The sequence below is a fragment of the Sander lucioperca genome, chromosome 18, assembly GCF_008315115.2.
Source record: "Sander lucioperca isolate FBNREF2018 chromosome 18, SLUC_FBN_1.2, whole genome shotgun sequence".
Classification (NCBI taxonomy): domain Eukaryota; kingdom Metazoa; phylum Chordata; class Actinopteri; order Perciformes; family Percidae; genus Sander; species Sander lucioperca.
Window position 1 is genome coordinate 13,614,874 of NC_050190.1, and position 26,670 is coordinate 13,641,543.

Genomic DNA, 26,670 nt, shown 5'->3' on the forward strand with positions numbered 1-26,670 from the left:
TGTGTTAAAACAGTGTTTTGCACTTCAAGGTTTAGAGTACATTTTGTGTTTTTTTAGGGCTCAGATTTGAAGTCATTAAATCACTTGCTGAAGTAAATGGAGAATGTTGTAAACACGAACAACACCCTGTTGCACTAGTTGACCTCTAAGGTTTAAGTGATTACTCACTCTCATGCTAGACCACATGTAAACAAAACCGAAACGGAAATTGAGTAAAGCCAGCAACATTAATAAAATTAATATACTCCTGTGCTGTGATGCGTAGATATGAATCCTTCCAGCATACATATGTGCGTATGTTTATGTACAAAACATCATTATAAGACATCCTTGTTACACTGTGAAGCCGGTGAACACAACCTTAGAAGGTGGGGCATTACGTCAATTATATACACTGACTAGACCAGTGGTTCCCAACCTGGGGTCCGGGGACCCCTCAGGGGGCGGAAAAGATCACAGGGGGTGCGCAAGTCTTTATCTGGTTTGAGGTTGAGGTAAAAAAAAAATATTTGCACATGTTAAACAAATTATGATAATACACTAGAATATATAATGTATACAAAAGTCTGTATAAAAACTATATATTTTTGTTCTCTCTTAAAATTGTAGGCAGGCTACTTAGTAGGCCAAACCTCAGGGACCTCTTAACCTGTGGCCCTTGCTGTCATCAGGTCAGCTGCTAGCTACTATCATCCTCATTTTTCCTGCCGCCACGGCATCACTATTTTATGAATGAAACACAGCGGAGAAACGTAAAAGTGCTGATAACTCCTCTGTATCAAAAAAGAAAGTAAGGCTCTATCTCGAGAGTTACCTCAACTTCGGTTTCGGAGGGGGGGCTCAGCTTTTCTTAGACATAAGTAGGGGCCAAGGAAAAAAGGTTGGGAACCACTGGACTAGACGATAGTAACTGTGCCTTATGTCGTAAAGAACAATTTTTTTATGGTGGATATATCTATAAATTGTTTTTATCTCTTGTCATGATCAATGACAATTTGTCCAAAAGCCCAGCAATAATGGTACCCACATGGTGTTTTCATTTCCTCAGTTTAAATCAGACAGTTTGTAAGAAGACGCCCAGTCTACCTTAATAAGTAACTTACAGGAAAGCTAAGGCTGTGTAACACCATGTTGACACATTTTTTCACGTCGTACAAGGCTTGGCAGCATTACAATTTTCCCATCGGACTATTTATTCCACAGGAGGAAATAAAGTAAATAAAATGCCACAGCAGTATAATTTATTCTCCTATTAGCACTGAAAATAATTCCCAGGGTAGTACAGAGCAGTACAGAGGTGCAGTTGCTACAGTAGTCGTAAACAGATTTGGGCTGGCGAGTCATGATAGCTGATTCTGTCAGAGATGGAGAAGGGGGGAGGGGACCACCTGGATTTAGTGCTGAGCGGAGACTAGCTCTGCCATGTGCTGTGTGTACATTTCACATAGCCCCCAGAGACAAGAGAATGAAGTGGTCGATGTAGGGAGGAACACAATATGAGTGCTTATTTATCAAGCATTTCCATTGCTTTAGACATTGGGACTAGAAGTGGGATGCTTGGTTGAAGTAACTTGACTTAACATTGATTTTGTTAGTAAGTACCTAGATCTTCTTAATACAGTAACTGTAAAGAAAATGACTTTAAATTGGTTTGAGTTGAATCATCTGTTGAAGTGTTTTCCTCTGCCCACAGTTAACCAACCTGAACCTGGCAAACAGGATGCTGGGCAGAGAGAGCGTCACACTGAACCCGAAAATGCGGCACACTGCTGCTACAACCCAAGGGCCAGTGAAAGCTGTTCATTCTGGAACAGATCTATATAGCAGAACTAGGTGAGTCCACAGACATGTAGCATTAGCAGGGATTAATAAACAAGGCTCTATATACAGTACACACTACTCACAAAAAGTTAGGGATATCTGGCTTTCGGGTGAAATTTATGGAAAATGTAAAAAGTTCAAGCTACGGTGGTATTATATCATGAAAGTAGGGCATTTAAGTAGAAGCATGCAATGGCGATTTCCTCATCTCAAAAAATGTATTGAAACAAAAGCCAACAACAGTGGTGGGTATACCACAACAAAAAATGTCAATGTCTCAATAACTTGCCATGTGCCCTTGAGCATCAATTACAGCTTGACAACAACGTCTCATGATGTCCACAAGTCGAGTTATTGTCTGCTGAGGCATGGCAGCCCACTCCTCTTGAAGGGCGACCCTCAGGTCATTGAGGTTCTGGGGTACAGTGTTACGAGCCTCAACACGGCGACTCAGCTGATCCCATAGGTTTTCTATGGGATTCAGGTCTGGCGAAAGTGCAGGCCACTCCATTTGAGGTACCCCAGTCTCCAGCAGCCGTTCCCTAATGATGCGACCTCGATGAGCTGGAGCATTGTCGTCCATGAAGATGAAATTAGGCCTGTGTTGTTCATGCAGGGGCACAATGACTGGATTAATGATGTTATTCAGGTAGTATGGGCTTGTCACTGTACCATTCAGAAAGTGTAGGGCAGCTCTGTATTGACTAGACACACCTGCCCACACTGTAACACCACCACCACCACCAAAGGGTCGTCTGGTGACAACGGTGGCTGATGCATAACGCTCTCCTTGACATCTCCAACCTTGTTGGCGGCCATCATTTCTGCTCAACGTGAATCGACTTTCATCAGAGAACAGCACTGAGGCCCACTGGTCCCTCGTTCAGCAAGACGATGACGCCTGTGCCTGGTGGTGTGGTCAGGTACCCTTGCAGGTCGTCTAGCACGCAGACCATGCTGATGTAAATGGTTTCGAATGGTCTGACGTGACACTTGGGTGCCTCTCACCTCCCTTAAATGTGCCTGGAGTTGAGTGGCATTCATCATCTGGTTCCACAGGGCACTGTTCACAATGAATCCGTCATCAGTGTGGGATGTGGCCAATGGGTGTCCACTTCTATGCCTTTCTGTGACTCTTCCAGTCTCTCTGTATCTCTGTTGCAACCTGCTGATGACACTCAGTGACACTCTAAGCTCAGTGGCCACTTCTGTCTGAGAACATCCTGTTTGAAGCCTCGCAATGGCGAGGTACTGTTGATTAATTGTTAGGTGTCGTCTTGGTCTCATGATGTCAAAATGTGAACAGCATGATGAGGAGGACTGTTTAAATACCAATTCTAATTGAACCAGGATATGTATTGGTCGATTCATGGATCAAACTAGCCTCGTGAGACCGTCCTGATCTCGCGAGCTCCAGTTTTCCACTCGCAGATCAGTCTGATGGATGGATATGCCAAGCAAATGTGAAGCAATTCATCTGGTGGAGTCAGGTTAGGATCAAACACCTGTTGTGAATTTTGCCGTTAAGCTCCTAGTTAGAGAACAGCAAGTTGTGCAGAAAGTACTGAAACATTGAACTGTTGGACATACACATTCAAAAGTTTATAGAAGGTCACATTAAGTTCACCTGTAAAGGTTATAGTGGATTTTAGGTTCATCCTGAAATTTCTCCCGAAAGCCGAATATCCCTGACTTTTTGTGAGTAGTGTATATATATATATATATATATATATATATATATATATATACACATTCAAGGCATACAAATATATACATTAAAGGCATAGTCAAGGGTATCGGACATGGTGTGACTGATCCTCATTAGGTAAAGTGTTTCAGTGTTTCCACAATCCTCAGTTTTTAGTGCCACAACAATGTTATGTATAAAAGTGATTCCAGTGGGTTTTGCGCTGTGTGATATACTGTAGGTATCTCTAAGATGGGAAAGTGGGAGCACTGGTATCAGATTGGTACGTGGCATTGGCAGATAACCTAACCTAAAAAATACTGGAATTTGTATTGGGAGAGAAAAAGTTTTAAAAGTGTATCTATGTAACTATTGTCCATTTCTTCTTTTTTTTTTCTTTTTTTTTTACTTTGAGGGTCTGTGCATAATCATGTGAAGTAAACAGCATCTTTCACAGGAAACAGCAATTTTGAAGAGCACACATAATTCATCTGAAAATAAGTTGTAAATATTCTGCTCTTTGAATAAAAGTTGGGGTATTTTTTCATATCAGAAAGAGAAAGGTGTCATTTCTGCATCATCTTTAAGTCCAACTGAAATTATTATTTTTCTACTATAGTATATATATACTTTTCCTTCATTCTCCTTTGATTAAAAACAGAAACCAGTTTGAAATGTATATTTTATTTAAATATTAGTTTTATATTAAATTGTTGGAATTTATACTAAATGTGATTTCAGTTGGACTTGAACTATTTTTGTTTTGTGGAAATTGTTACAGTTCCTTCTCTATTACTCCACTTTTGAATTTAGCATTCACCACACCTCTGCTCCCTTATAAGTGCTCCAGAGAGCTCCTTATGGTCAAATTTCACCATTGTGCTCAAGTGCACTATTTATTCGCCCTCCCCTGAGGCAGCAGTGAAGGAGTAGTTACAGTTACGTCTCAGCGTTACAGTCTCAATGGGGTTCACTGCCAAGGAAAACAGCATATTTTTCCTCTGAGAGCCTTGAGTCTGAGATGCTGCACTGATGTACACCAACACATTGTAGTTGGCATTAACAGCCATTCTTGTTTTTCAGAATACGTCATGAGGCCTAAAGAGTTCAAATACTATAGTTGAGTTGCTTTTTTCATTCTTGTATTGAAGGGTTTGAAAGAAAGAAAAGCTGTTCACCTATCAAGTATTATTCACTTTGGCCAAATTAATGTCCTGAGGATTTTCTCTGTAATCAACTTTACACAAGTATTTACTGTAGACACTTATATTGTAGTAGCCTATTTGGTCACACTCAATAGAATCTAAATGCTTTTTTAATGGTCTCTGATGAATTTTTAGATTGAAGATTGTTAGTCTTTGGAAAAGGATTGTGGAGTGCCAACACTCCTTTGGGCAGGCTAGTTCAATATGTGCCTGGAAATGGGCATTTTATTCTCTTTTTAATAGTGCTTTGTGGAGCTGAGTAACACTAGATTTGGCCGCGGAGTGTCGGGAGTGTGTGAAGCATGCTGGCAGCTTAAAACATTGCGTTGGCGGGGTGGAGGCAGTGCTGAGGGGGTTATGTCAACACCCACATAGTCTGTCTGCTCAATGCTCTGCAACCATTGACATCTCCCCTGCCCCCCTTCCTCACCCCATATCTCACCTCTCTCGCATTGCTCTGAGGAGAGAAGAAAGGAAACAGAAGGACAGAATATGATCACACGCTCATGCTCTGTGGTACCAGGCCGGGACACTAAAGTGGCTATTTAAAGGTGTAATTTATTGAGGGTTAAGCATCTATGGTTACTCCACTTTTATTTTTGTCTTGATATGTGAGTTACAATGTCTCAGACAGCTTGGCCTTGATCTTGGTCTCTGTTTTTCCAGTCCTGCCCTTCCTTATGTATCGGGCTGTCATGGAATTCCAGAAATGTCTGGCCTTTTCCCTTTTTAAAATGTTTTTATTTCCACAAAGCAAGAAGAGAGATTTAATAGAATTTATAATTTTATGGATAGCCTCACGCAGGTTTTACATATAATACTGAGGAAACAGAAGTCACCTTTTGATCTCCCATTTAACTTTAGAGCTCTAGTGCTTTGATTGGATCATACATTTTTTCTCTCAATTTAGTCATTCCCCTTATATTTGGTTTTTTCCTATATTGTTTTGACACCTCATTCATCACAAAATACATTTTAGTACAGCTTTACATTTCAGCTTTTCACATTTCAGCTTAATAATTCATAGAAGGAGGAATATACAGTTGTTTTTGTTAGAAAGCTTATTTTACATCTCTCTAGAAAATACACAGCTCCCTTTATCTTCCCATTTGTCACTGGCTTGCAATACATAAAGCTCTCTTGTACCCCAGTACTCCCAGCCCTTGGTTTGGCATTCACCTCTTATTGCAGTGAAATGCCTTTAATAAGATATTAGGATAAATTGCCTTGATTTCACCTCGGCGCTGTTTCTTATAACACAGAATTTCCTGTGGTCCCCCCCCCTACACTTGGGCCAATGGTTTGTGCCAAACATACTGAAACTGTTAAGCACACTGGCTCTTTAAGCAACCACAGGGGTGAAGTATGATGGGTTTCAAAGAGTAGCATGGCTCTTTGAAGTAGTGCTGCCAGGATCTACCAGGTATGCTTCATCAGCACTCTGAGAGCCGCTGCCTGCCTCCAGTATGCTGACAACCAGAGGGCTTTGAACCATACTGCACGTCTTCATACATCCACAGTGAGCTGGGGAATCGTTTCCGGTGTTGGACCTCCTGAAACGTTTATGATTTCCATTCAACGTACTTGTGAAATGATGTGAGCAGTTTAAATCACTCAGACAGTCAGACATTCAGACTACAGTCAAAAAACAACAACCAGTTTGTTGTGTTTGGTTACTTCTGCACATTTTGAGATGGAAAAGTTGTCCTTATCATAATAATTTGGTAATTTTTCAAAGTAGAATCTTATTTATGGCTTATTCATTCTTAGTTTTGGATGATTTGGTTTGCTTTTACAGTTGCAGTTTGAGTTTGTGATAAAGTTAGTCTTGTATTAAGTCAGAAGCAGGTCATGTTTGATCTTCTCCACATGTATTAGTCATGTGAACACTTATTAATGTATCTTGAGCTGCGTTAGCATCCTGGCCACAAAAATGGCCTCCCCATTTTCTTCTCGCTGCACGTACAAATGACCGCAAACCTATTACCTCTGCAGTGTTACGTTCACTCCAGCACAGCTAGAACTGAGAAATACCGCAACCCTGCTTATGCAGGGTATTTTTAGTTCTGTTCAATACTCTGTTAGATTGATGTTTGACTTGGTTGAATTTCTTAAGGACATACCATTCCAAAGGATTTTATGACAACCCATTGGCTGAACCAATAACCCAACTAATCAGAAAAGCTCTGGTGAGAATGTAAAACTTCTTTGATGGAGGACGAAGTCCACACAAAATTGATTTGATGTCTCTCTTCCTTTGAATTTAAAAGAAGAGAAGTTTTTATTCACATTGATTGGAGCCAGATGTGGTAATAGGAGGGAGAACCTAAGCTAACCTTACCTACTGAAATTCCAGTAAATGGATTGATGTTATTCAGCAGATGCGCACACCTTAACAGCAGTACATGTGCCACAGTGTGCAGTATTAGTAAGAATATGTCACCCATTTTGCGGTGTTGTCAAATGTGACACTCAGGTTGCTAACAGATCAGGACAAAAGGATACGTTTTTGTATAATGTCATTCCTAAGTAATCTCTTAGTAACTACTTGCTAGTTTTAATCTAGTGATTTACGAAATCCTGCTCACCATTAAACTTGATAAATGTCTTAACTAGTAAAGACTAGTAATATGTAAATTGGTTGTGAGGATACATCTGTAGTGCCTCCCAGTCAAAAGCAATCAACTATGTAAACAACAGGAAGTCGCTGCAGCATCACCGGCTGTAACATCACTTCCAAATACAACAGGGCCAAGTGATATGTTAAAAGTTACTTTTTATATATATATATATATATATATATATATATATATATATATATATATAAGCCTGTAAACCATTTTTTTTACAATAGACCTCTGGTAGTTTCAGGATCCCACTGCACTTAATAAAGTATCAGCATCCCTGTCTAGACTTCTCCCACAACAAATCCCCAGATACTAGTCATTTTCTGTATTTTAAGGACAGTTCTATTGAGTTTCAGGTTGATGCAATAGAACAAGGTAAACAAAAAACTCAGTAATGGCTGGAAATACCCTCACACTCTTGAGGCGATTAATGTTTACACTGAGCAGGCAGGGCTTTGAGATACAGTGCCATGATGTCATCTCAGGCTGTCCATTTTCCCACATTCACACTGAGTTAGATTGATGCCACACATGTGCTCAACTGGCACTGCTGTGTTGTTCTACAGCAAGTCATATCAGCATATTATAGGATGGCGAGCACAGCGGGGAGTAAGCTGACACCAGTGAGCAGCAGTCCGGCAGGGAGGGAGGTCCCAGGTTGTCGGAGCTCCACACATGTGCTGTACTAGTGATGAGAAACTCAGATGTAAAACTGTTCTTCTCTCCTTCATTTTTTCCCCCTATTTCATTGGTCACTGTGTTAGAAATTCTTGGGGATCTATAGTGTTTTTTGTGTGGTGTTGTGTTGACAAGCCCTGTCTGAAAAGACTTCTCCTTGGGGCCCTACAGCGACATTGTACTCGTGGAAAGCACATGCTCGTGACCGGAGCAATAGTCTGTTTTAGACCTTGTGCTAATAAAATGGTAGCACTGAAGGTCCCTGTGGTCCGGTGTGCAAACTGTAGCCAAGCTAAAGGAAATGACTGCTGTAAACAAAGAACGAGTTCTTGTTTTGTCTCCTGGTGTTGTAGAATCTCTGGCCTTGTGAGGTTCACAGACAAGTCTTTGTTTCCAGAAGCTAAAAAAAATTGAATTGGCCCATGGTCACACCAGTTGTTTTTGCAATATACAGTATGTGCCATTACGTGAACTGAGAAATGCATGGGCGGATATAATGTTCACATGAGTTTAAGATCCCTTGTGTGTTTGTTTGGCCACACAGGGCAGGACTATGTTTTCACTTGAGCCACACAAGATTATTATCCCACAGTGTGTATTGTTGTTCAAGATTAATTGAATTCTAATTTTAGAGCTTATCGTAGTTTGGCTCTAAAAATATAGCAGCTATTGTGATTTTAAGTCTACAGTGTTTCCTCTTATTCTAGACCAATGGACAAATGTTATTGCACGTAATGGGAGGAATTTCCAAGAATTTCTTTTGTGATTATGACCCCCAGAATTCCAATTTCTTTAACTGTACTTGTATCTCTCTGTCTTTTTTTCTCTTTCATATTTTTCCTCGCAGCTCCCAATTGTGCTCTTTATGGCATTATTTTTGGCTAAGTAGATACATATACAGCAGTACACCAGACTCAATGTAGACTCAATTTAAGCGTGTCTGAAGGGGAGGCTCACCTCATTGCTTTAACAGGGGCCAAAAAGGAGGAAAAAAGGCTGAAACAGGCTTAGTTCTAATGACAGATAATCCAGTTACAAACTCGTGGAGCTCGTCAAAAGGTTTGCTTTCCAGGTTGTGGCTTTGTGATGTGAATGGAACGTGAAGCTCGGGGAGCACTGAGGCAAAGAGGAAAGGTTTTTAGTTCAGCCTGTGTTTGCTACAGGCTTGCCCTCTACTTTGACTCTGATTTGCACACTTTGACTTGAGGCTTCTGTGGGCCCAGCATCCACCGACTGGGACGCTGTGAGCTGTCTTGTTTTTTTTATTTTTTGTCGGTGGTGTTGCAACTCAACATGTGGAGGGAAAAGGGAGAGTTAATAAGCTACTGCCACATCTCTGCCGTGGTTGTATGGTAAAATAACTGACAAGAAAAAGATGGTAGCAAATACTGTGCTATTATGGCTCACTATTGAGCCGCTGAAGCTTGTACCATCTTGCCTGCAATTTTGCAGGTAATTAATAGCTATTAGGACGGGTCGGTAATCTGTCAGTATTAGCTTCATTTGAGACGTTTGTATGTAATTATTTTAACATTATGCTAGCACTTCTACCTCTCAATATATGCTAGAATGCTATTTTGTCACACCTCTTCCTCCATTGTCTCCTCTATGTCTAAAATAGGAGTAACCCTCACCAAAATGTATTCAACTACCAGTCGTTTAATAACAAAGAATATTTTTGGGCTATAGTAGAATTGTCACACCTCAGCTTCACACAACGTGGGTCAACCACAAGATTGGTGGTTTGATCCCAGGCTCCTCTGGCCACATGTCAAAGTGTCCTTGAGCAAGACACTGAACCCCAAGTTGCTCCCCGGACACTATGTGGCTGTCCACTGCTCCTGATGCTAGGATGGGTTAAATGCAGAGATTGAATTTCACTTAATTGTACTGTACGGTTGTATATGAGGAATAATAAAGTTTCTTTTAAAAAAAAAAATAGTTGACATTAGACAGTAGACATTTTGGGATATACGTTTATTTGCTTTCTTGCCGAGAGTTAGATGAAAAGATCTCAAAATGAAGCTGTAGCCAGCTGCCGGTTATCTTAGCTTAGCATAGATAGTGGAAACAGGGAAATGGCTAGCCCGGCTCTGTCCAAAGGCAACAAAAATCTGCCTAACAGTGTTTATGCTCAGCTAAGCTAACCAGCAGCTGGCCTCACATCTAACTCTCCTCAAGAAAGCAAATGAGCATATTTCCCAAATTATTCTTTAAAGAACACTGTTTTTTTCTTCAGGGTGAGTTATAGATGCTTATCCAACCTTCATAGATGTGCAATTTCTATTAGAGTACAATTAAGTCGCAAGTGTAAAACGGTGTGTGTTTTTTGTTGTTGATTTTGATTTTCTCAATTTTGACTGACCTCTTCATTTCTGCTCTCCAAGCCACAGGCCACTGAAAGATGAGGAGGGTCTTTGGGATGGGCAGATGCAGAGTGCCTATAGCTTGGTGACAGGGGTGAACCCCCAGCAGCGCTACCAGCTCACCCAAGGAAGCTACCAGCTCCAGTTTGCTATCCAGAAACTGCAACAGCAAAGACTTCAGTCTCGACAATTTCTGGACCAGAGCCATTGCAGACACCAGGTATATAAGAGATTGTTTGATCCCCCCCCAGTATATTTCATGATAAATATGATACTTTATTGACTACACTGATTAATGTTAAAAGTGTCCTGTTTACAGAGCACAGTGAGCTGCCAATCCTCAAGTGCACAATAGCTGGGTAGTTGCTTTCAGACACACAGGCTTGATTCTTGGTCCTTTGGTGGACAAATGATTTCCCTGTTTACTACTGCCCCTGGTGTTTAGAAGCTGTGAATCTCAACGGCATCATGTTACTGGAATCTGTTGTTGATTATATTTGTTCCCTTGAAAATTCTTAGGCCTTTTTTGTTTTGTTCAATTAAGATTTAGTTAAAGAGTTAAGAGAAATGCGTTGTTCAGCTCCTTTTGTTTTCGTTTGTTGCCTTACTTTAATATATACACCACATGGATGAAACCTGAACGTGTATGAGAACTATTGAGCTATAACTCATATTTGTGTCTGTTCCTTCTCTTAGCACTGTGCTGTCCAAAATAGTATAATAAACCCACATCAAAAGGGAAAGCTTTCATGTTAGCATTTACAAAGCTATTCTGAGAAACTCTTTCCAAACCACTTCACAAAATGGTGTTTGGTGGGAATACCCTCCTCAACAGGAGCTCATTCCTGGAGAGCCGAACATGACTCCTCACCCCAAGATTACATTGTTTGACTAAGTGTCTCTGCTAGGTTTATATTGGAAGGTGAGGAATCAAGGAATGCTGCCCATGAGGGCACCAGAGAGGCCCCGGTACAGAGTCAATTATGAGTTTGAAGTCTTTACAGTTCATATCAGATTTGAGCTCCATTTGTGATCCCATTACAACACAAATAACATTTTGGGATATGATTTTCTCAGCAGTAGTAATGTAGCGACAAAAAACCTTTTAGTCATGCCTGACTAGCCGTGACAGATGTGATTTGGCTGTTTTTAGAGGGAGATTAGAGAGGTATAGAGGTCTTTGAGCAGCATAATTTGAATGTTTAGAGAAAAAGGGAAGGCCCCTCTTTTTCTGTATAGTTGCTTTGAAAGAGGATCTTAACAGGAAGAGCATATTCATTTTCCAGAGGATTCCGTGGAGTCCATGTATGGATGGAGAGAAATTGAGACAGGAGAGTGCCATAGGACAGCTTACAGGGTGGAATGATTGGATGCACCCGCTTTTTTCCGATCTGTCCTGAGTAATGCAGTTGCTCTCACGTCATTGTTTTTTCATCGTCTTGGTTAAGCCTTAATTCATGCAATTGAGGTGATATTTCTCTTGGCTAGGTCTGGCAACTTTATGCAAGACACTCTATGAAAGTGATCCCATGCTTTCCCTCTGTTCCATTCCCCTTTTCACTCATCTTATAGTCTGAACACAGTTGACCAAGTTTCTCTTATTGCCGACATGTCCCATCAAACTCCTGCATGTGTTCTTTACAACAGAGCCATCCTGTTGTTCAACAGTCACACACTGAGGTCATAGGAAGGCTGACTCTGGGGTATGGTTGTCTCACCATTTAATCAGATATCCCTCCCTAAAATCCTTGTCATCCCTACCCATTCATTCCACCCACATGGGTCTCTCTGCCAGTCTGACCTAGCAATGTGTATTGGTCCAGGAATTAGTCAGTGACTTGACAACTCAGTAGTGGCTTTGGTCTTTTTGATAATAATGCACTTTATATTGCTGAACTCACCTTACGTTTTTTTTTTTTAGATAATTTTTTGGGGCATTTTTGGGGCTGAAGACATGAAAGGGGAGATAGAGGGGGAATGACATGCAGCAAAGGGCCGCAGGGTGGAGTCGAACCTGCGGCCGCTGCATGGAGGAGTAAACCTCTATACATGGGCGCCTGCTCTACCAGGTGAGCTACCCAGGCGCCCGGGAAAATTAATTGATCATTTTGGATCAACTGAAGACACAAAAGGAAGTGCTTCATCTAGTGTCAGTGCTAATGTACATGTATGTGTATGAGTGTGTACTTCTGTGAGAAGAGAAAGAGACAGGGGGCTGTTCCGGGCGCAAGAGTCCACGTTCCAGTTACTGGGTGCAGACTGCACGGCTCCTCCACAGGCTTGGCTCTGTGCCACCTGGCAACCAAAGAAAGGTGGCCTTACTGGTCCCGCTCAAACTGAATTGCGGCCATAGGCCTTGCAACCTGGAAACTTAGCTTCTCATTTATCAACACACAAATTACATCAGATATTCCCTGTCACACTGTCGCCTTTTGAGCGGCAGCACTGTGAAGCTGGAAAACCATTAGCTTGTTAGATAGCCGTATAAAGCTGCAGAGAAAATAGCATGGACATGAGATGTGGAAGGAATGTATGCAAAGCATTCCCCAGCACTACAAGGACAGAGTGAAATATGGCTGTAAAATATTATTTTAGAAAGAAAACAGTATTTCCCCCCTTCCTAAGCCTTTGAAGAGATATTGTACAAACAAATAAATAATGTGAAGAATTTGCTTTTCAGTGCAGCCAACTGCAAAAAAGGTTCTTGTTTTGATACTGGATGGCATTTCATTAATATTTGCGCTAATTCATGTCAAGCACTTTGATATTTCACCTAAATGATCAGAGACTTTTATTCCTATGACTTACCCATTCCAAATGTGATTGCACTTCCTTATTCCTCTTTTGGAATTGAGTTTGATTTAAATTTTTTAGTACATACATATTGTAACATCCTTTCAAAAATATCCACAATACAGGGACAATGACACATATATTTATATACATAAGGAAAATATTGGCACTTATACATTGAGAATATCCTGATTCAAAACAACCATATCTATGAATTTTGACTTAATTCTGAATACCTATGCCATTCTCAAAAACAAATAAAATATTCCGTTTTTATTTTAAACACATGCCTTCCTTCTAAATACTAAAACTTGGTAAGAATATGGTAAATTAAACGTTTTTTGTTAAAAATGAAACCTATTTTGTCCGATGTTTACATTACCTTAAAAATGCTTTGGGAGATCATAATAATTAAAGTTATATTCACTTAAATTCTTAATTGAATCATGGCTGTGCATTACATTTTCTTACAGCTGACACCTGACCATTATTTAAGACTCTGTTACAGGGGATTTTAAGAATTGTTTTATGAGCAGGTTTACTATTTGAGGCAGATAAAACCCTGTAGATTCAGTCTTACATAGGGTGTAATGAAAGTCTGCCTGTCATGTATTACATTTTAACATTTCTTGACCAAGTAGATTTCAAAGTATCTAACAGCTATCATCAGCTTACAATCAACCACAGATGTATGGCATTTATTCATTTATTTCCATATATTAATATATTGGTCCTAGGATTGAACACCACGAGCCACAGCTTCCCCGATCTTTATTATCTTACCTTTAATATCAACGTATTGAAAATATATCTATAGTACAGTAGAAGTGGTAGTAACAGGCTTACTGGGACAATCTTTTAGGGACCTAGCTCTAACGGTGCTGGAATTGCTATTGTAGACATTTCTCTGTAATGGATGCATCTCTATTGTTGTAAAAAGAAAAGAAAAAAAAGTTGTATTTCAAAACATCCGCAGGGGTCCAAGAAATACCGGCACGTATTTTTGGGATCACTTCAGTAATCCCTCTGGCTCCACCAACTTTGGTCAAAGTTATTTTCTGGCCTGCAACTTATCCTTATCCTTTGTTGAGTTAACATGAGTTAAAGTAATGTACACTGGTCAGTTGCAGACCGTTAATTTGAATTCAATTTTGAGTTTTGTCAAAAACACAACAGTTCAACTTAGTTGCGAGTAAACCATACCTAGCCATTATCAAATATGTTTATCACAATATCAGAGAAGTTGATCCAGTCTTTATCTTTGTTTAACAAGTAACGTCTGTTGCCTTTAATACTTTATTATTAATTTTTATCCAACAGATGTCCGATACCTCAAACTGTTTGTTTGTTAATTGTGAATGAAGCTGACAGCAAAGATGCATAAGGTGGAAGTTAGCTGATCTATGCAGTGCTTTGTCCCATTGTGATGAATAATGGTTGATCAGTGAGTAGTCATTGTTAGTAGCTGCTCTTACTGTACTGACAGCCTTATACTGACTGCCCATAAAGGTTAAACTACAATTAAGGCAATCATTACAAACTGATCTGAAAAAGTTTTTTTTACCATCTCAATGACACTGACCTTGAATAACAATTGTCTTTCTTGTTTTTTAGGCTCAATTTCCAGACCAGACAGGTACTCCACACATGCATGCTCCCACAAACTCATCCAGCTGCCTTCTCTCCAGCTTTCATGTTCGGCCCAATCACAGTCATGGCCACAGCCACAGCCACAGCCACATCCCAACCTGTGTTAGTCCTGTTCTCGCCCCAAAGCCACCAAGCATTGCCAGAGAGGGACAGATCAGGAAAACAGCAACAAAGCGCCTCACAAAGTAAGACCAGCTTTCCAACTGAATGCATTTACTTCTGATTTACTTTTTTCTGACTCCTGATGCCAGTTAAATCCAGTAAACCTGAGAGTTTAACAAAGTCACCATGCAATTTATAGCTCATTAAGTGATTGCAGTAGGGATGGCATTGATTGGCTGCTGCTTGTGGATTGAGACAAAGTGCATGGAATCGATGAGTTCAAGAGGACATGGCTAATGCTAATGAGAGTAAGAATATGTATGTAGTGGAGTGCTCCCAATCTTTTGGCCGCAGGGTGTATCTGCCTGTTCAGTAAACAACCTCATCACAGGCCTGATTTCTGCCTGAACCGTAAACAGAACGTGGTTCAGTGGAAGGGCCCCGGGCTCCGTGCGCCGTTTAATTCCTGTTTGGTTTGGAGATAAGCTGAAGAGTACAGAAGGAAAAATAAAAGGAAAGCAGTGAAACAGGGCTGAACTGCCAGCTATTTCCCTCACGTACTTTATGACTTTATTACTGCAACATCTGGCCAAATTACACAACAACAGTAAACCTTTGTGATCAGGACTGATTGTTTGTTTAAAGCACACTGTTGTAGTGGTGAAAGGCGCTTCACACTCTAATGCGTAAGAGGGAAGGTTTCTATTGTATATGAGTGAAGCCTACTGAGTTGTCAACAATCTAACTGTCCATTATGTGAGACTTAATTCATTTATTGCTGACACTCTAAGCAGTAGAGTTTGAGAGTAGCAGGAAGCGCTGAGCGAAGCCCTCTCTCTGCTGACGTGTTACATTCATACAGTCATCTTTCTGTACAAACTGTACATAGCAAGTGAAGAGTTAAGAGGGCAGGGGTGCAGCACAGGGGTTGTAGAATAGGTTAGGGCAGCCGGGTAGGTGCTGTGTTTGCTCCTGTGTGTGTGTGTGTGTGTGTGTGTGAGTGTGTGTGTGTGTGTGTGTGTGTGTGTGTCTGTATGTGTGTGTGTCTTCCTGGCAGTTGCTGTGTTTACCCTCTGCATGTGGAATTCCAGAGCCCCCTCACACTCTCCTCTGTCCTGCATTTTTGTGGTCGACCAGTGTGACAGGGGAGAGTGTGGGAAAAACGGAAGCTTCAGTACCAAAAATGCACCGATGGAAACAATGAAAAGAAAGAATAAAGAGAGGGGAAAAGTAAGAATGACAGAGGAAAGTCAACTCTGTCCAGGAGAAAGGAGATGATTGTTTGCAGAAAATGGGGGGATAATAAGTTGCTTCCTTTTATTTCCAGCGCTCATTTTTAGGGGCAACTCAATACCTCTGTTATTGAGGCACATCTGAAATGCATCCCATTGTAGGCCCAAGCTCCTCCAACCTATAATAGAATCACTGTGCTGGGTGTATTTAGACAGTTCAAGGTTATCCAGCCCTTCAAACACCTTCCTCTAGCCAGCTGTTGAATTGTAAAACTGTTGCTTGATACAAATTTACCAGCGCTGGCCTCGCCTGGTTTTCCCATGAGTAATACACCACTGATGATCACTGAACTGACAGTTGTGAGCTGAATCTATTTATCAGAATCACATTTGGTTTTTGGTCTTGTTTAGGAAAGAAAGTGGAGTGAAGATTTCTGTCTATGCAGCCAAATTATTTCCTCTGTTTGGAGACAAAATCCTCAATCAACTTTGTCTGAATCTGCTGACTTGGACTGAGTGACAAGTCAGCATTCAGTTTTTAATTGAAGTTTAAAAGAAGCTAGATAGACCTTGCCAAAGGTGGCAGTGCATTTGATTTCTGAGCTCAGCAAACATGCAGTACACTTGTTTGAAGCAAATGTGCTTCATGTTGGTATCTACTTAGCAGGGCAGGGCTCTCTGGTCTATCAACATACCACAGCTGCCAACTCGAGGGGCTGCAAGGACTCAAAGTGGTATGACTTCAGTGAAGGCTTTGAAAGGAGCAATTTGTAAGACAAATAAATGAGCCTGTTTGGTATTTTGTTTGTAAGGTTTGGCCAGACGCAGCTAAAACTACGGAAACCCGGGCTGTCGTGTGGCATTACTAATAGGGTGACAATTACAGCAGCACCATTAATGTCAGCCTTGCTGCTGCTTTCACTCCCTATTAATCAGCCACAACAGTAGTTATTTTCACAGGATACTGTATACACACAGAAGCTGCCAAAAGTGTGTTTATGGTTAAACTTTATCCCCTTTGGTCAATCGGCATAACATTAAGACATGCTAGCTACCTGAATGCACAAAAAAGTAAAACTGCACATCAGCTATGTTTACACAATGACTTCAGCTCTCTGTGAGTAGTGTAAAATAATCAACTTTAGGCTTATATTTCATCTGTGCATATTGTAAGTTCATATTTTGTTCTTACTTACAGTGTTTGGCTGCTGCCTGACTCTTGAAGTGACAGATTGAGAGACTGTTGACAAAGAAAGTGATGTGAAGAACCCAGAGGTCAAGTTTTTTCCCCCTTTCAATATGAAAGGGGTTGCTTCCTGTCGACGTATGCCACACAAAAGTTGGCCAGTTCTATTTGTGGTTGTGTAATGGTATGAAAGAACAACTGTGCAGTCCCTTACAAGGAGGCAGTGTGTACCCTCATTACCTTGTTAATGCTCCTTTGGCAAGCTGCTGTTATGGGGTGAGAGGTTAATGCCAGCTAAGCTTTATTTATTGTTCCCCCTATACAGATTTAATGTATAGGTTACAGACGGGTCTGCTCCTGCTTGACGCTTCGCCAGTTCTTATAATGGTTTATTCTTTGAAAACACTGTATTTGCTGTCTGATTATGTGAAAAGGGCCATGTAATTCCCTGTCTACGATCTCCAGACTCCTGTATAAAGCCCTGTGAGATAAGTTCTCACAACTGTACTGACTATTCGCCCTATAAGAAAGACTATGTATACGCCTTCTGTGTCTGTAGCCGTTGCCTGCAGGTCCACATAGTCAGCAATCACCACAATATTCTTGTGAAAATCACCTTACCCAGGACAAGGAGCAGGAATTTACCCCCTTCTTGTCACAATAGCTCATGAGAGGCACTCAGCAAACACTTAACCCCCACTAGCCTCCACACTGACTGCACACACACACACACACACACACACACACACACACACACACAGAGTTTTCAGCTATTTATTTATTTAGATATTCAGCTCTAAGAGGGAAAATGCTCTAGGATAAATTCATAGCTTTGACTCAGCTTGTGGAGATAAGCATTGCTTTTCAGATACAGTTCTATAGCCGCTTGAATGATCTTTTTCGCTGACTCTTAGCGTCTCTTTATTAACAGGCAGACGTCCGCAGAGAGTTCAGCCAGTGGAAGTGTGTCCAGCGGTCAGCATGTGGTCTACGAAGCTATCTGTGGTAAAACAGCTATCTGTGGTAAAACAGGTGGGTGCTGCAGTTCTACACACGCTTAGTACCGTGCTGTAACTTGGCCTGTTGGTGCTGACGTCCTCGGGCAGGCGGGAAGTTATGCCCTCTCTATGCCAGTGTCCGTGATTACAGCCAGGCATAGTGGACATTCCCCATGGAGAACTGATAAACACCCCTGGATATTTTTAGCCAGCTCCTGCTCGCATAGTGGTGTGCAGGATGTGTAAATGCATTTTGCACACTGTAAAGCATAACTATATTGACATAATGATAAATAGTGTACAAACTTTAATTACATTATTGTTAAAAGAGTACAAGTGAGGTTTTACTGTATTATATTACAATGACTTAATAACTCTCTTTAGAGTTTATGGCAAGTAGAGTTGAAGCAGCCAGATCTGAATGGGCATAAACAAACTCTCTGTAATTTGCTATTTGATCATATTGTCTGTATGTGTCCAGGACTAGAGGTCAGATTACTGCTGAAGGATAAAGAGGCATTACAGTGATGACATCTTTCTTTTGTTATGAGATCCAGTGATGGGAACAGTTCGGGAATTCCCATCTGTTGGTCATTCCTACGCAGTCGTAATTACTGTCTGTCCGCCAAAAAGGCCGTCCAGTTGTACCCCCGAAATTACACCAAGAGAATGAAAAATGTCTTTGTAAGTCTTTGCTAAATTTATTATGAGTAATGCACTCACGTGTGCCCCTGTCATCCTGCCCTATTTCCACAACTCTTTCCATCCTGAGCAAAGTGTTGAGCTTATTGCAGTAACAGTGATATTAAGCGCTGATGCACACATCTGTTTGCCTGATCAAGAGCTTTTTCCATAGACCGACTATACATTAGCATTAGCAAATCATACCATTCATCACATCATGTGAGTGGCACAGTCCAGCCGACCCAGAAATCAGCTTGTCGGAAAAACACAGTAGCTGTGCACTATGCAGTCTCTCTCTTCCCCAGTGTGTCTGTGACCAGAACATTTCTTTTTATTCTCCCTCTTCCCCTCAAAACTATGAAGGCTGGCTTAAGTGAACAAACATCTTATAAACTCATCAATTACTGTAACTGGATCCGTTGGGAGAAGCTTCTGAATTTCATGAATGCATTTTTTCCGTTGTCCAGGGCGCAAAGGGTGGGGGAGATGCCTCACTCTTGACTTTAAAAAAAAAAAAAGTCTCCCAGTACCAATACCAGTTATCAAGGCAGGTTAAACCATGCATTTAGAATGGGACTGGGAGTTGAACAGAGACTCAGTGTGGTGTTGTGGAGGGAGGTGTTATTAGAGGGGGAACAGCCTTTGTGGAGCTTAGGAGTGTGTCAGGTCTCTCTGCCTTCCCAGTGTACCTTTTGTAGCAAGATGACTGAGCTCCCCTGATTGACTCTGACAGGGAGTTAGAGCGAGTCCAAATGGAGAGCATTCTCTATGATCAGCTGTCAACCGTCATTAATCACACTCTCCCTTTATCTCTCTCTTGTGCGCTCTCTTAATCTCTTCCTCTCTTTGCTCATACTCAACTCAACTCTCCCTTTATCCTCTGAAAGGTTTTCCTGCTCACTCACCATTATTCCCCCTTTTCCTTCCCCACTTATTCTCTGGTAATTTTTGACATGAGATGAAGGGAGGGTTTCGATGAGGATCTACCAAAGCTTACAAACCTAGATTATATCGACCACATGTGTTTTACAATGCTTCCCTTGACCCTATCTTGAAGTACTCAGTACTCCCTAGCTGGTGACTGGGGAGCTGTATTGCTTCAGTTTGAGAAGAAAATGAATGCTGCACTTGTGCCATTTTAATGGGAGTCTGATCATGTCAGGGCGGATTACTTAGGCCTCTCTCTCTATCAAAATAAGAGTGTGGTGCCCTGTTGGGAAAGGAACATGGTTATTGGCTGTCAACCCCTTTACAGATGTATTATGGAAGTTATTGGATGTTTGATTCGAGGCAATCACTGATACGCCTTTTTGATTATTACACAAAGATCCAAACTGTTGAATAATTATGGTAGATAACTGATAATACTGTTATTCTGTTCCACCTTCCAGACCTTTTTCTTTCCAACATTTCCAAGTGTCACTTGGAGTGGGACATGTTGGAGACACTACTGTCTCTTTATCTTTCTTTTGCTGAGATGGAGGAAGCTTCTTCCAGCGGTCATGTCATCGGATTGGAAGTCAGGGAGATGTTTTCGTTTTCCTGCTCAGTCAGGCCCCATGGTGTAAAAGAGCACCAACATAAACAGAGTGTGCAGAGAGGGAATGAAAGGGAATACTGTTTGGGAGCACAAACACGGCAGCTCTAACTGTACTTGGAATGCCTTTTCTACTGGACGCCTGGCCGTGAGCCAGCCGATAGGATGAGGAGCGAGGGGGCTGAGAGGGCTAAGCACTGAGATGGCCGAGCAGATCCGCTGGTCTGCTTGGCTTGACCAAGCAAAATTCAAAAGATCAACAAGACGTTGAGGGGGAGGGTTTTAGTGTACTCCTTTAAAGTAAAACTCAGGTTTGACCTTAACATTTCTGTTTGTGCACATGGTGTCCCTCTTTTTAATAATTTGACTTTCATCTGTTGCTTCCCAGGTCTTTCTGTTCACCCCAAGCTGTTCCAGGGCCAGGAGCCCACTCACAGATGACATGAAAGCGACCAGAGGCACGTCCTACCCCTCTGCTGGCCTGACAGGTGTCTCTGCATGTAACTACATCCTCAGAGAGGTGTATTCTGGGAAAGGACAACAGCAGCAGATGAAAGCATGCCAGACATCGAACAGGGTCCTATTAATTTCTCTACGATAGAGCCACAGACATGTAAGAGGATAGTCTACAAGGACAGGAATGCCCAGCTTTGACGCAGGTTGGGATTTTGTTTGCTCAGCTCAACATCAATTGGTCTTTTCAGCTCCTTGCCCCCCTCCCCTCACCCCCTCTTGGCTACACTCAGTCTATATCCCAACAGTTGTCCGCCCTCATTCTCTCCATGCTACTGATGCCACAGAAAGATTTCACTGACAGATAGCCTTCAGCAGATGGTTCTTCAATGCCCCAGTGGCATTTTAACTGCAAGATTCAACTTTTTATTTTTTTGCTCATGCAGTATCATGTGCACCACTAGACATTCATGTAGATTTTATCTTACTAAAAGGTTATACAAACAGACAAGCATGCAGAGAAGTTTCTTTCATGAGTGTCTTCTTGCATTAGACACCAAACCAAGTTGTTGCCAAATGGTACTCTATGGTCAATGCCTAAGGATGTGTTCAAGTATAGCATCCTTTGCTTGTAGGCTTAAAAAAGGAGCTTAAATACAATTGGTTAATGCCTTGTTCCCTGTTTACACAGATGATGTAATACTGTTGCTGGGATGTTTAGGTTTTATATCAAGAATAGAGTGGGCTTGTGATTATTCTTGTTGTTTTCCTTGGATGGACCAAATTTAATATTTTTGGTTTAATAAGTAAATTATTGCATCAGTATTTATTTAATGGACATTGTCCACCAAAAGGCCTTTTTGGCCGTTTCTGTAGCTCAAAGCATAACATAAATAGAAAATGTGGTTATGCACAGCCTACAATGAAGGTTAATGCTGCACTAGCAGACCAATATCCTTATAGATATTCTGTAACTCGGGACCATATAGACAGTTAACTCAGGGCGTGTTAATAGAATCAAACATCTCTGTTATATATCAATAGATTCAGCATATGTTTATGATGACTTTGTCAGAATATTTAAATGTCATGCATGTTATTGTCATATCAACTGATGATTATCATCAGAGTGGTTTTGCACAGATTGTAGTTTTCAATGCAGTACAACAGAACTGGTTTTAATACACTTGATGATATTGGATTTTTTTTTTTTTTGTGATTGATGTTAAACTTAATGTCATGGATTTCCTTTACTACAGTATACCAGTGCATGCTGTGTTACTAAAATCCAACAGTAGAATCTGAAATCAATGTGTATATTCTCCTGTGGTGATATAAAGTTGTTTACAGTCTGATCATTTCATCTGTTTAGTCGCTGATTGTTTACAACACACATGCATGGAAATGTAATATTTTTCGGAATCATCTTGTCAGTCTGTATCAAACAGCATTGAAAAACATTAAAACATGCTGATCATGTCAGTAAATGTATTTGTTCACCACACATGCTGCACACTGGAGGTTGTCCCTCACTGGACTTTGATTTCTTCACTTTGGTCAAATTTAGCCTATTACCCTTTAAAATAAAGTGCTCTAAAATACTTGCAAACAAAAAACTCCAACAATAATGGAATTAGAACAATTCTATCCAACTGTCCATTTTTAATTAAAAAAAAAGTGTTTCCAAGAGTAATAAGAAAAACATTTACAGGTAGTGATCTAGTTAAGTGTTCACTTAGTGACATACGTCGTCTCATACAACAGAAAGGCTTCACTTCAAAACAAAACGATCCCTGGAATCACCATCCTGTTGTATTACAGAGGTAAACATAACCATGGAAATACTACTTTAAAATAAAGGTTGGTTTCCAGCATGTTTTTTTTTGTCCTAAGGTCATTTTAATTCAACAGCATTTTAATCCTAAACAAACAGTGTAGGGAGCTGTGGCGTGCACAGCGTCGGTTTCCAGCTCAGACATTCGAAGGTGTCCTGTGCGTCAGAGCTGAGGGATGTGTTTGCTCTCAACAAACAATATTTTTTTTTGTTTCACCCTCTTTGATGTATTCCTATTATGCTGAGTTAAGTCTGCATTCTCAGTCATTTTCTCTTTTTGACTGCAATTATTTTATGTCCGTAAGAATGCAGTGGTCATTGAAAGGCAATTATTGTTCTGTTCCTCTTGTTATTTAACTATGAGGTACAAGCTGTTCAAAATGCTGAAATATGAAGAAAAAAAAAAAGAGAAACACTGATGTCAAGAAGGTGGTTGCTGAGGAGGTCTGATGGGTTCAGAGTGCCGTTAGTGAAGTGGTGTTTGACAAGTCTTCCTGGTAAATGCTGCCGATGATTGGGTGTGGAATGCATTTTAGTTTTTTCGTGAAAGAGAGAGCTCGGGCAAGGCTGAGGCAGGGGTTATAGGTACTCGTGGAGGGCAAAGTGTACCGCGCCCCCTTTAACCCCTCATACCCGCTCCTGAGTAGTGCTGGGAGCCATCACATCCCACGTCTCTAGCCGGGCCCCGAAGCCCTGAAGTTTAGCTGCACTTGCAGGACTTGACAACCATGTTGGAGAGCTGCTCGACTTTGGGGGAGCGACCCACGTAGTAGAGGATGGTGAGGGGCTCTAAGTCCTGAGGAACACAGCAGGGTGAGGCAGATGCTTCGGGGTTTAAGGTGTTGTACAGGCTCAGCAGCTGTGGAAGAAAGAGCGGAAGGAGATAGGGATCAGCAATCACGTTTCCCCAAACAGATTCAACACTATCATGTGTTGTGGCACTTTGTCTTACCGAGCTGTGAGTGGTGTCTGCGCTGCGTAGGTAAGGACAGGGACCAGAGCAGAAGTTGGCATAGTACCCTTCAGGCTGATGAATCCACCTCCAGCCCAAATCCTGCCGGAAATTAATATATAGTGGTCGCACACAGCAGTTCTCCTCATAATTGCTGCAGACATGAGAGGACAGAGAGGATTACACTCACTTCATTTCACAGATGACACACAATTTTAAGAGTTGTATACATTTTCCTCCCCACGGGCACACAGCCAGAGATGAGAGTGAAGTTTAGGAATTCCACTCTAAGGTGTGCCCTTATTTTCCCTCTTGGAGTCAGCCCAGGTGTCTCTGGTGCTGCCTGTCAGCCTGACAGAGGAAATCCAGAGCTGAGCAGACAGCGTGTAAGAGGAGGTGGTGTTTGCTAGTACTGGGACAGATCCCGACTTGTATTAGCTAATACCTCTGTCATGCTCGTCTAGGTGATTAACAAGCTTATTCTGTGCCCATGTACTCTTCTTCCCAGCCATCTTTTTGAGACGTGACAGCTGATATATTTCCATTTCATGTTGCCTTGGCTGGTGTACTACTCGACAATACCCCATTTGCAATATTTTACCTAGCCCAGTGTTCAAATCTCAAAACAACTGACAGAGAAATTATTCAACAAAGTTAAAGACTATAGTCCAAGCAGTGCATTACATTTTCCATGGCCTTACTTGAAGCAGTAATTGGTGTCAAGTGCCCGCTTACGCCTGCGGGAGGAGGATTGGGCATCCAGCCTGTGGGGAGGGAGCATCATGAGGATAAGGTGGGGGTAGAGCTGCTCCTTTTGTTTTTTCACACGGCTCTGATCGTCATAGTCTGCTTCCATACCTGAAGGAGACAGTCAATCAGTCAGTCTGGAGCATACCAAGGAAAACTGCACTAAAATACAGCAGATTTATTGAGAATTGTAAAGATGTCTTCAAGAGCTGAACCACAGCTTAACTCTAATCAGTGTAGTAAACTGTAACTTTTACAGAAGGATACTGTAATATCCAAAAAGGGCTTCACTAATTTTTTGGCTCACTGTTTTCACCCTTCTCCTTATTTAACACTGGTCCCTAACTTCCTCCTTTTCTCCGTTCTCTCTCCCCTCCACCCCCCGGGCCTGTGTCTGCTCATCCAATCTACCACTGATAGCTAAAGCAGTGGATATCTCAGGAGAGATGCTGCTGTTGGATATGTACGCCCCTCTTTAATTCGGGGCCAAGCGTCTAAGCGCCGTGGCAGCACATTCCTTGTGGCCAAGCCAGTCGAGAGTGTTCCCAGGGCCGAGGGCCCCAGTGCTAAGTGAGATACCAGATCAATTGTATTCCCATGCTCTGTGTCTCTCTCTTCATCTTAGAAAGGAAACCCATTATCCTACCAAAAAGACCTCAATAGGTATTGCTGCTGGAGAAACATGTTGATGACTGGATGAAAAGGAACTTTTTTTAGACCAGTCTTACAATAAGGAGAGTATTGTGAGTGTGATTGTATTATAACCAGATTTTCATTCATCCTAGGAAACGCTGCACTAGAACATACCCTGCACATTAAGAGACAAAATAAAGACCTCAGGTATCTTTAAGTTTCAAGAGTTTAATTTTACATATTTATATATTAAATATAAATATTATTTATTTCCTTTCATCAAATAAACCTCTACCATTTGTAGAATTGAAGTATAAAGTCCACTCTGCCAACATGGCAACACCAGATGGGGCGTCCTATAGCTGCCCTGTATGAATGGTTTTGTAGGATCCTATTTTACATTAACAGAACACCAACCAATGCATGCCATTTTCCAATTTTAGTATGATTACATAATAACTGATAATTCAAATATAAGTCTGACATTTTGGAAACAACTGAAACAGGCACTATAAACTAAACCTGGAGCCCCAAACAAACTCCTACAATAAACTGGTCCTAAGACCCACTAATGCAAATCATCCTAAAACTAGCACTGCCTCAATAACGCTAATCACAATGAAAATTTTTTTTCAACAAACATGAGATGCCTATCTGGAATATTAGACAAATCAAACAGACGTAAATTTTATCTGCTCTTGATCATAAATACAAAATATTTTCACTGAGAGAGATGAAAAGCGGAGAGAAATCCAGACCAAATACAGACTTAGCAACCACAGTCTGGCCATAGGAAACAGAAAAATGCTGGAAACCTGCACAATAGGCAAGATTGAGAATGAGATGTGCTCTTAAAAAGGGAAAAATCTAATCAGAGCAGCATACTTGAAGAGTTATTGATCCTGATTACATTTAATTTGAAACGTGATGAAAGCAGAAAACATTAGATGAATCTGGGAGAGAGATATGCAAGATATTTAAAGAAATAGTTTGACATTTTGAGAAATATGTTTATTTACTTTCCTACTGCCAGTTAGGTGAGAAGAGGTATACCACTCTCATGTCGGTTTAACCGCAAAAAAACAAATGTGTATTTTTCAAAATGTACTGTTCTTTCAACTTCACATTATGTCTTTGCGTGCCATAACCTGAGGAGCAAACAGTAAGAACATCCCACTGAATCTATTCTATTCTATTCTATTCTATTAGTGTAACCATTACTACTGTTGATTTCTTTTAAACTTATTTCTTATTTAAATGCCATCCTTGCTTTAGAGATCTATTTTTATTTCCCCCAAATATAATATTCCTCACATACGTTTATAGAAATGTGCCTGGCTGTTTGTCAGTTTGAAACCATAGCAATATCGTTTTCAACACCTTCATGATACCTTGTTAACTTGAAATTTTAACAAGCTTTAGGAAAAACAACAAAGCTTGCCGATGCAAATCCAAACCATCTGAATTTCTGTAACATCACTGAGG

The 26,670-nt window shown here is 41.0% G+C and overlaps 2 protein-coding genes across 8 annotated transcripts in view; one reads left to right on the forward strand and one right to left on the reverse strand.

The window, feature by feature from the left end:
* Window positions 1-22,501, forward strand: part of ttll5 (tubulin tyrosine ligase-like family, member 5) — a 48,697-nt gene extending 26,196 nt beyond the window's left edge. For 3 of the 7 annotated variants that reach the window (XM_031278675.2, XM_035994592.1, XM_031278678.2), the window contains 5 exons: window positions 1,694-1,833; window positions 10,406-10,604; window positions 14,792-15,012; window positions 18,279-18,379; window positions 20,955-22,501. In XM_031278675.2, the coding sequence (XP_031134535.1) occupies window positions 1,694-1,833; window positions 10,406-10,604; window positions 14,792-15,012; window positions 18,279-18,379; window positions 20,955-21,007 (714 nt within the window). In that variant the 3' untranslated portion in view covers window positions 21,008-22,501. Of the gene's footprint in view, window positions 1-1,693; window positions 1,834-10,405; window positions 10,605-14,791; window positions 15,013-18,278; window positions 18,380-20,951 lie in introns of all 7 variants that reach the window. The other 4 variants (XM_031278677.2, XM_031278679.2, XM_031278681.2 and 1 more) reach the window with 4 other exon arrangements.
* Window positions 22,502-22,647: 146 nt separating this feature from the next.
* Window positions 22,648-26,670, reverse strand: part of tgfb3 (transforming growth factor, beta 3) — an 11,112-nt gene continuing 7,089 nt past the window's right edge. The window contains exons 5-7 of the mRNA XM_031278759.2: window positions 24,507-24,663; window positions 23,806-23,959; window positions 22,648-23,712 (exon numbers count right to left, since the gene is read on the reverse strand). Of these exons, the coding sequence (XP_031134619.1) occupies window positions 23,554-23,712; window positions 23,806-23,959; window positions 24,507-24,663 (470 nt within the window). The 3' untranslated portion in view covers window positions 22,648-23,553. The remainder of the gene's footprint in view (window positions 23,713-23,805; window positions 23,960-24,506; window positions 24,664-26,670) is intronic.